The sequence below is a fragment of the Morus notabilis genome, unplaced genomic scaffold (genome assembly GCF_000414095.1).
Source record: "Morus notabilis unplaced genomic scaffold, ASM41409v2 Scaffold99, whole genome shotgun sequence".
NCBI classification, from domain to species: domain Eukaryota; kingdom Viridiplantae; phylum Streptophyta; class Magnoliopsida; order Rosales; family Moraceae; genus Morus; species Morus notabilis.
Window position 1 is genome coordinate 4,203 of NW_010362482.1, and position 9,955 is coordinate 14,157.

Sequence of the window (9,955 nt, forward strand, 5' to 3'; positions counted from 1 at the left end):
TTTCTCTCATAAAAAAACACGTAAACCAAAAATGATTATAAATCATAGTTTTAAATCTATAAACCGAACGTTAAATAAGTATATTAGCTACTACCAAGAATACAATGATGAAGATAAGGTTTCATTTGCAGTGGGTAATTCTACCTCAATTATATTATTAGAAATGGAAATAATTAAAAAAAAAGCATAAGCCATTTCAGAAGGCAGATTAAAAGAACATATAAATAAGAGTATTTTGGAAGAACAGGAAGTCAGAAACAGAACAAAATTTAAAAAATTCCTATTTGGCGTCGCCCGGACTCGAACCGGAGACCTTCAGTGTGTTAGACTGACGTGATAACCAACTACACCACGACACCTCCAATGCGTCAATAGAATTCTTGGAAAATTTAATGTAAAAATAGCATTAAAATAAATTTCTATTGGTAAAATGAAAAAGAAATTAGATCAGGAACAGTGTGTTAGGAAGGCATGCAACTAAGAAAGAAAGACAACCGTGTTATTACAACGCAGGGAATATTCGAGAAGGGTGAATCTGAAACCAAAAAAAAAAAAAAAAAAAAAGAAAAGAAAGAAAGGAAGCAAGCTTGGCATTGGATTGGATCTAGCTGGCCATTCCCATAAATATGGCAGGCTGGTCAAAGTTAGACAACCGTGTTAGTTGACAATAATATTCCACATTCACGGCCTTTCTAAATTTTTTGTGGCTCCAAAAAACGACACCACCGAGCTTGCGACTATAAAAACGACTTCTACCGTATTTGAATAGAAGTTTCCCCGTTTGTGTTTCTTTTTGTTCTGTGCGTCTCTCGCCGCCTTCAAAACTCTCTCTCTCCTGTTGTCTTGGAGAAGGGGTCATTCTGTTTCTCTGAATTGGTCTCAATGGCTTCTTCCTCCACCTTTAGCAGATGGTTAAGGCCTGAGGTACTTTCACTTTTTATGTCATCCTTTTTTTGTTGAATCTTTTGGGTTTTTTTTGTTTTGTTTTGTTTTGTTTGGCTAATGGGAATATTTTGTTTTTGTTTTTTCATTTGTTGGATCTGAAATCGTTGAATTTGTTTTGTTTGTTGACTGGAATAGACTGCTTCTTGTTGCATAATTTTTTTTTTCATGGAAAGTTGGTGCAGTCTTGCAGATCCCACAACAAATAACAGAAACAAATGATATTCTTTTTCTTTTCATGTGAATTTGGTTGAAGATATCTCTGTTTTTTTTTCATGTGAGTTTCGTTGATGTTAAAATGAAACCAATAATGTTCCTATAAAAAATCATCCCATTCCTCTATTTTTTCCGGTTTATACCCAAACTTTGGTTCTCTGCAACGTTATTTTGGTTCATATAATCATATTTGATCCAAACTTTCCGGTTTTTTCAATTTATATTGTAATTCTGCAAGACAAATGGGTGAGTAGATTTCTCTGTACCATGGAATTTCTTGTGCTATAATTGTGATCTAAAAAAGAGTTTTTTTATTAGTTATTTTATATATGGATATAGTTTTTTGTCCAAAGAGGTTATAATTGTCAATTACACTTATAGGTGTATCCGCTGTTTGCGGCCGTTGGTGTGGCTGTTGGCATATGCGGCATGCAACTCATTAGAAACATCACCACCAACCCTGAAGTCAGGTATTTTCTATTTTCTCCAACTCTTTTTTTTTTTTTTTTCCCGGATAAAGATGCTTTTCTTCTCTTTTGTTATTTTTGATTTGCGCTGCTATTTTATCTTAAGTTTATTTTTTACGAATGACAAAAAAACTAGTCACACCAGAAAAGGAAGCAAGACTATCATATTAGTACCCTTTTCTTCCCTTTGTTGTCGTTTCTGCGTGCCTGTTGTTTACCCTTTTGATGTTGTGTCTATGTGCCTTTGTCGTTTATCATTTTTCCCTTTTACCCTTTTATCTAGTCGTTTGTTTGATTAATGGGAACTTTTCACTTAAATGTCGTTTGTATTTTCTTTCATTTTTATGTCGTTTATGCACATAATTTGTCGTTTATTTTAAAGGGATTTATCTTTTTTAATTAGACTCTCTCTTTTACTTCTATTGTTGTTTTTATTACTTTCCCATCCTCTTAATTTCTTGTCCATCATTACACTTTGTTGTTGTTTTTCTCTTGTAAATTCTCTTGTCCTTTTCATATTTTATTACTCTGCTCTTTCTTATGGTTTTCAATTTTCATATTGTTGTCGTTTTAAACTATCCGTCCTTTGTCAACGTGTATCGGTGTATGCTCTTCTTTCTGTTATTCTTGTTTTGCACTTGTCTTCATGCATTCACCTTATTGTCGTTTCCCAACTGCTGTCGAATTTCATATTGGTGTCGTTTTTACATATCCTGTCGTTTTCAATCTCTCAATACACAACGCCAGCACCCCTAGGGGAACAGGGAACATAGTCAACGTACAACCTTGCATTTAAGAGGGCTTTTTTCACAGAGCTGAAAAATATTAACTTCCCGTTCATTTTATTGATTCGAGTTTAAAATTTGAATTTTACTATAATAAAAAGTTATCACATAAAATCACATCTTAATTCGAATTAAAAACTCAAATCAGCGAACAAAACGGGCCATAATTCGCTCAATTCTTCTTCTTCTTCTTCTTCTTCTTCTTCTTTTCTTTCTTTTTTTTTTTTTTTTTTTTTTTTTTTTTTTTTTTTTTTTTTTTTTTTTTTTTTGTGGGGGGGCTTGAAACTCTCTTAAACTTGGGACATAATTGTATCAGGGTGACCAAGGAGAACAGAGCAGCTGGAATTCTGGACAACTTTGAAGAGGGCGAGAGATATTCCCAACACAGCCTCAGGAAATTCGTCCGCAACAAATCTCCTCAGATCATGCCCAACCTCAACAACTTCTTCTCTGATCCAAACTAAATTAAATGCTGAAACTGGAATTTTCTTATTCAAATTATATTTATAGATCTTTCGGTTGCTGAACCTTTATTGGTCAGCCAACGCAGGACAAATGATTTGTTTCATTGTGAAGGTTATGATAATCATGTGTTGCAGGATTTTCATGTTGTTGATGCATTATCTCAACCATATTGGTTAATAAACTTGGAAGATATTTTGATCTTCTTTCATTTTGTCTGCAAAGTTTGGCTCATAGTTGTCCCCAAAAACTGTTCTTTCATCGACAAAAACTAAACCATCGTGAAACTTTCTGTGCGTTCACGTGGATTATCATTTTGGGTTATATACTTCTTGGTTGGTGCGCTACACAGCTGCAAATTCTTTGTTCTCCTTAACGGGGGTCTATACATTATTGTCGTTTTACTTGACTTTTATTTCCTCTTCTGTCGTTGTTTCTTAAAACATGTTCTTTACTAATTGGTTCAAAAATGTTTCAATTTTTGGTCATTATGTTCATTGTTCTCTAATTTTTGAATCTAGAATGCGTGTACTTGATGGGTTGCTCACGGGCCGAAGACTGTGCTTTTTTCCATGGAATATCTTTCTTGGAGTATACTCTTTGTACTACTTCTCCACAGTTGCAAATTCTCTGGAATACTTGAACTCCTTCACGTGGTCTATAAAAATAAATAAATTTTAAAATATTGAGAAAATAACATGCCTGTGAGACTCTGACGCTCATCATGGTCTATGAATAGCGAATTGTCAGGTTTTGGTTGGCCTTATGCTCTCATCAATAAGCTTTATCCTCGTCTTCTCACATTTTCCTTAAATTGTTTCATGCCAACATGGGTTGTCTATATTTTTCGTTTCCCACTAAAGAACAAAGACAGGATAAAGTGTACAAAATGGCTTTCACGCCTACAACCACTGAAATACAGTCTGTCTTCACTCTACATTTTCATTCATAGGCTTTCACTTTCAGTTCAGAAGCTGATTTGTCCTGCTCCTGAACGCCTTGACAGCTCAGAGTGTTATTAAAAAGAAGTGGATTCAATGACATTTGCTTTTGGAATTGACCCTTTGCCCAGGCACTCACAAAAGAGAAGTGCCCACTAAATTGATTCTGGAGCATGGGGTAAGATTTTCCTTACAGAAAATGGAATCTATTGGCCCACAACTTGATACATTGTACTTTATGCGAGCATGGAAAATGTGTAACAATGTTATTATTGGTAAAACTCATTGGAAAAGTTGATTGCTATTATGATTCCAAATATTATTCTCATTACTGACAAAACTAATTAAGCTGTAACAGCTAATTGTATATCTTGGTGCAGTCATTCCTAATCTAAAGTTTCAAACAGGAGTTGTAAGTTAAAATGTATGATGTCATGGTGTTGGAGAGCTCTTTTTGTCAATTGTCAGTAGTACTAGTGCCATGTACAAAATTGCAAGTCAGTTTCATGCCTGGTCTCTATTGATAGACTCAAGATAAATCATCATGGCAGTTTCTTGGATGATCTCCGCAAGAACTCTGCGACCAACTTCGAGAATGACGAAGAATTATCCTTGAGCAACCGAGGCGGGGAGTCATACTCTACAACCTTGCCTGCATTACTCAAAGTTGTTAGTACATGAAAGTCTTAAGCTTATGATCTTCAAAACAGCACAAACTGACACTCAAATGGATTTTTTTATTTTTTTTTTCACATGGTCTCTTAGCTTACCGTCATCCAAGACCAGGACCAAGTCATTGTCAATGACAGTGGGAATTCTATGGGCCACAGTGATGACTGTGCATCCACTAGTTTCTTCCCTTATCGTCTCCTGAATCACATTATCTGTTGCAGTGTCAATAGAAGCCGTTGCCTCATCCAATACAAGAATTCTTCTCCTCTTCAGGAGCACCCTGGCCAGGCAAACAAGCTGCCTTTGCCCCACACTCCAGTTTTCCCCATTTTCAGCAACTGCATGGCATTGAAATATTTCACAATTAATAGGAAAAAAAAACCAACCCTCAAGGAGAAGTAAAATAAAAAGATAAATAAGTTTACTTTCTCCTCTTGTTAACCAGATTTTCATACCAGGTGCATCAAGAAGCCTTTGATCCTGCCGCACTATATCTGCCAGCCGACACTTGTTTAAAACCTGAAATGAAAAGGGAATTGAGTAAAAAAAAAAAAAAAAAAAAATACAATCATAAGATCTTTGTGAATGTAGAAAGTATTTTGGATATTCCGACCTCCCAGATTTCTTGATCTGAGTGCTCTTGCAAAGGGTCCAAATTAGTCCTCATGGTTCCTTGAAACAAAGTTGGGTCTTGTGGAATGATGCCTAGTCTTGACCTCAAATCCTGCAGCCCCATTTTACTAATATCAACTCCATCAATCAGAATCCTTCCTCCTGAGGGCTCCACAACTCTGAATAGAGCTTGGATCAAAGTGGATTTTCCACTTCCCGTCCGGCCCACAATTCCGATCTTCTTACTTGCAGGGAAGGTACATGTAATTCCATTCAGAACCATTGGCAAAGAAGGATTGTACCGGACATGAAGGCTGTCAAGTTCAATTCTTCCATCCGTTGGCCACTCAGGCTTAGGCCTAGAATCTTCGATAACTAGTGGTGCCTCACTTGGTACGTTAGTGAACTGAAGAATTCTCTCCACTGATATCATCTTGTTTTCAACATTGCATAAGTTCCATATCACCCATGCCTGTAAAACATTCAGGTTCAAACCATAGGTTGCTGCTAATCCTGCCAAACCTGAGATCAGATCAAACATTACATTAGTTTAGAAATACAAATTGCCATTTGTATATCAACTTTTCTCAAGAGTTTGATTCTCCTTTACAGTAAATAAATTAGTGGCCTAATATAAATATACAAGACGAGGGATAAAGAGGGGACTTACTTGGGTCAATGGCTGACTTAGGCAAGGTGACAAGAATGATGAGCACAAGGAAGAAAACAAGGTTGAAGAGAAAATTTATCCGAACAGAGAGCCATTCCATGGTGGCAGAATTGTGAAATGCCACACGAGAATAGTCATCTATGAGGCTCAAAGCCTTCATCAAGAAGCGGTCTTCCTGTTTAAAACAACGTATAGTTGCTGCTCCTGCAATCGACTCTGAAAAGTGATGTAAGACTGGAGACTTTCGAATTCCAACCATCCTGGCTAGTTCCCTGGCAGTGGTGATGTAATATGCCTGAAAAAGTAGTTAAAAACAGTTAAATCTCAAGATAAAAAAAGAAAAAAGAACACAAGAAAAAGGTTTTCTTTAAAATCTATTGTTGAACATATCATTCTGATGAATTATGTGCACAACATATTGTTATTCTATGATATGGAATCGTTAGGGATTTTTTTTTTTTTTTTTGTTCTTACCTGATACCATATGGAGATTCCAAGCACAACCAGGAAAAGAAGGAAGATTTGCCAGGCAACCTGGGACATGAGGATGATTATGCTCAATAGCTGGATAAGTGCAAAGGCCAATCCAGCTAATCTGTACGGTATATCTGTATCTAGTGTGCCTTGATCTGTAGAAGACTGCACGGATAATTGAGAAAATCAAGTTATGAACTTAGCATAACCTTTCAATCCATAAAGTATTTCAGAACATGATATAAAATAACACCGACCCTGTTGAGAATTTGACTTGAAGGCGTGGAATCAAAAAACGAAATGGGGGCGCGGAAAATCGATGTGATCATTCCATGGAACAGACGCTGAGCCGTCTCGATTGCTATGGTTGCTAGCAAAACTGCTCTACCCAATATGAAAATTGAGCTCCCACCTGATAATAATATAAAAATCCCTATCAACTGCCGGTTTGTGACTCTGCCTTCCTTTTCTGTAGCCCAAGCAATCCAGTAATTGCTGCCCATTTGTAGTCCCTGAAAGAGGACTTGACAAAGAAGGATAACAGGAACAAGAGCTCCTCCATAAGCAGAAGTGACAAAGGTTGAGTAAACACTCCATTTCACTCGACCGGTTTCTGCTTCTTCTTCTTGGGATTTCTCCATAAGCTTGCTATTTGCTAAGGGCTCTATAAAACAGTCATCCACTTCTTCTATTTGGTTCTTTCTACATGGAACACTGGCGAAGGAATCGTCTTCTTGGCTTGTGTTGCAATGGGTTAGTGACTTTCTGTGGGCGGCCATTTGACTGATAAGTTCACCACTAAGGTCTGCCGTAAGATCTTGGTATCTTCCTGACTGAGCAATCCGACCATCTTTCATTACCTTATAAAAAAACACATTTATTTCGAGTCAGAAGAAAATTCCTTGTATCTTAGGAAAACATGGACAAGAATTTCAATAACTTACCAAGACAAGATCTGCTGCTTCTAAAAATTCCAACTGATGGGTAGCATAAACTACAGTCTTCTGTGACAACAGTTGCAAGAGACATTTCTGCAGAAAAGTACAAATGTTTTTTTTTTTAAATAAATCCATCAAGTAGTTATCAAAAACACAGTAAGTTATAAAATAAAAATAAATAATAAATAAAGAACTGTTTCTTGCCTTGAACAAGTGGCTTCCAGTATGTGCATCAACCGCACTGAAAGGATCATCCAAGAAGTAAACATCAGAATCACTATAGGCAGCTCTTGCTAATTGAATTCTCTGCTTTTGTCCTCCACTCAAGTTCATCCCTCTCTCTCCCACCACAGTCAGATCTCCTCCTCCCCACATTTTGATGTCCTTGTCAAGAGCACAAGCTTCCAAAACCCGCTCATAATAGTCCTTATCCATCTTCTTGCCAAACAACACATTCTCCCTTATGGTGCCAGTTTGAATCCAAGCACTCTGTGGAACATAAGCTTTTGAGCCATCAATTTTCATTTCCATCCCAGAAATCCTAGGAATCTCATCAATCATGCCACACAGCAGGCTCGACTTCCCCGACCCAACGGAGCCGCAAACTGCAACCTTGAACCCTTTCATTATCTTCAACTTCTCTGTGATTTTAATGGTTGGTCTCTTCAAATTCTCGTCACTTGTCTCCCAAGTATGTTCAGCTTTCTCAACTTCTATTGCAACATCTGATGCCTTTGAAACATGATCAGGCACAAGTTTCTTCCTCTCTTCTTTGATAAACTCATGGACTCGGTGCAACGAAACCTTGGTTTGAGCAATCATGGAAATGAGCTCAGGAAGATTATAAATGGGCTCTTGCAGAATTCTAAACGTGGCCAAAGCTGAGAGGACTGTGCCAGTCGTTAATGGAGTGTTCAACACAATACAAACACCAAAAGTAACAACTGAAACAAGAGTTGGTGAAGCCCAAAATAGAAAAGCCACAGCTGAGCAAGTGTAGAGGTACCTCTTAAGCCAACTCCTCTCGGTCTCCCTAAGCTCGAAGATTCGCTTCAAGAAAGTCGGTTCCCATGAGTGGAGCTTCAAGACCCTCATGCTCTTTAGAGTCTCTGAAGTCACCTTGATTCTCGAGTCCTTCGCCTCCATTATCTTTGAGTGAAGACTCTCTTGCATATTGGCCAAAGGGGTGTTGCAAATCATGACCATGACCGTGGCTAAAAGCGCGGCTGCAGAAGGCGCGGCGCCTAAGTTCCTGTAAAGGATTATTAGAGCTAAAAACACTTGGAACGGGAGCAACCAAACTCCATGGATGTACCAGCAGCAATCTCCAATTCTCTCCACATCAACATTGATTAAGTTTATGATTTTGCCATTGCTTGGGCCAGAGTACTTAAGTGATATGGACTTGTTATAAATATGTACAGTAAGAGCAGCTCTTACTCTAACACCGATACGATGAGCACCAAAATACCAGAGTCTTTGAGTCAATGACTCGCATGTCTTTGCAAAGAAGAAGATAAAAGCCAGAACTAGTCCATCCCGAATGCTCGAATTATCGCGCTTTTCCAACAAGTAGTTCACAAAGTTTGTGATTAGTAAAGGACCCGTGTAAGATGCAGCAGTGTTTAGTCCTACAAGATTAAACAAAAACCAAGTAAACCAAACCTAATCTTCATTTCAACAGAAACCAGACACAAATGACAGAGTTAAAATTATGAAAAAAATAATTGTACCTGCAAAAACAGCATTTATAGCCAGGGACTTCCATACAGCACGCAGAATGGCTTTGGCTAAAGAACGCTCTTCAAATTTCTGCTTCCGAAGAGAATCTTCCAACAACGTGGAAGCATTTTTTGATCTTTCTGAGGGAGGAACACAAGGAATATGAGGCAACTCGAGCTTTTGGGATCTACCTATTTTGAAAAGCGGATTCAGCCATTGGAATGTTGCTTGACTCCAAATTCCAGCTTTACTGAAATCTCCATTTCCATCATTTTCTTCTTCTTCTTCTTCTTTCTCAAGCAATGGGTCATTAAAATCACTAATATTGTTATGATCATCATTATGGTTCTTGACATGGCTAAGAGCGTTGAGACAGAGAAGTAGAGACAAAGGAAACGACGCCAAATCAATGACGTTTGCACGTGGGAGAATGTCCGGTATAACATGGCTGGGTTTGAAGTGTGCAATGATGAAAATAGAGAGAGAAAACAAGCCGAGAATCGTTGAGAAAACCCACCAAAGGATTAAAACAAGAGGAGAGCAACAAGTTTTGTTCTTTGTGTGAAAAGAAACAAGTGTGGCTAAAACCCATGTTGTGGACGAAAACAAGGCTCTCCAAATGAGAACCCCTCGATTCCAATACTCGATAAAAGCAAAACCCAGATATGAAACTGAGATTACCGCATTGGAAATGACCGTGAAGAGAGAGAAACATCTGTGATTTCTAACGTTATAATAAGTTTGTGATCTGATATTGTTGTTTCTCTTGTCTCTCGCAATGTCGACCAAAACCCACGTTAGCAGAGCCATGAAGAAAACCACGTCGAGAATCTCGACAGAGATGTCCATTTCTGAAGGCGTGAAATGTGAAGAAATTTCTGGAAAGTTGGATTAGTTCAAGTATGAAGAAAACGCCATGACTAGCTACGAACAAGAATAGAAAAGAAAATGCTATTTTTACTCTCTTTCTATACAGTACGTTGACGATAAGATCGTATTGGAGATGAATACAAATCGGAAAGGAACAAAGCTGTATATGGTGCAAACGAATTGG

General features: G+C 37.7%; 2 protein-coding genes and 1 non-coding gene across 3 annotated transcripts; 1 reads left to right on the forward strand and 2 right to left on the reverse strand.

Moving 5' to 3' along the window:
* Positions 1-285: 285 nt before the first annotated feature.
* On the reverse strand, positions 286-359 carry TRNAV-AAC. Its single transcript has one exon. It is a non-coding gene; the product is annotated as a tRNA-Val (tRNA).
* A 390-nt stretch (positions 360-749) lies between these two features.
* On the forward strand, positions 750-3,096 carry LOC21410194. The gene is made up of 3 exons (XM_010101972.2): positions 750-924; positions 1,540-1,628; positions 2,727-3,096. The coding sequence occupies exons 1-3, from the start codon at positions 883-885 to the stop codon at positions 2,872-2,874; spliced, it is 279 nt and encodes a 92-aa protein (XP_010100274.1). The 5' UTR covers positions 750-882; the 3' UTR covers positions 2,875-3,096.
* A 986-nt stretch (positions 3,097-4,082) lies between these two features.
* LOC21410195 (putative ABC transporter C family member 15) lies at positions 4,083-9,955 on the reverse strand. The gene is made up of 10 exons (XM_024168147.1): positions 8,913-9,955; positions 7,384-8,810; positions 7,186-7,272; positions 6,499-7,101; positions 6,242-6,406; positions 5,768-6,062; positions 5,099-5,619; positions 4,941-5,004; positions 4,584-4,823; positions 4,083-4,465 (listed from the first exon to the last, which is right to left on the reverse strand). The coding sequence occupies exons 1-10, from the start codon at positions 9,748-9,750 to the stop codon at positions 4,356-4,358; spliced, it is 4,350 nt and encodes a 1,449-aa protein (XP_024023915.1). The 5' UTR covers positions 9,751-9,955; the 3' UTR covers positions 4,083-4,355.

What these genes read in the sequence shown, in the direction of transcription:
- LOC21410194 (XM_010101972.2), top strand. Translation starts at nt 883, where the DNA reads ATGGCTTCTTCCTCCACCTTTAGCAGATGGTTAAGGCCTGAG. An exon ending in GCAGATGGTTAAGGCCTGAG is followed by an intron (nt 925 to 1,539) that starts GTACTTTCACTT and finishes TTACACTTATAG; the next exon opens with GTGTATCCGCTGTTTGCGGC. An exon ending in ACCACCAACCCTGAAGTCAG is followed by an intron (nt 1,629 to 2,726) that starts GTATTTTCTATT and finishes TAATTGTATCAG; the next exon opens with GGTGACCAAGGAGAACAGAG.
- LOC21410195 (XM_024168147.1), bottom strand. Translation starts at nt 9,750, where the DNA reads ATGGACATCTCTGTCGAGATTCTCGACGTGGTTTTCTTCATGGCTCTG. An exon ending in TATAAATGCTGTTTTTGCAG is followed by an intron (nt 8,811 to 8,912) that starts GTACAATTATTT and finishes TTAATCTTGTAG; the next exon opens with GACTAAACACTGCTGCATCT. An exon ending in TAAGTCAGCCATTGACCCAA is followed by an intron (nt 5,620 to 5,767) that starts GTAAGTCCCCTC and finishes ATCTGATCTCAG; the next exon opens with GTTTGGCAGGATTAGCAGCA.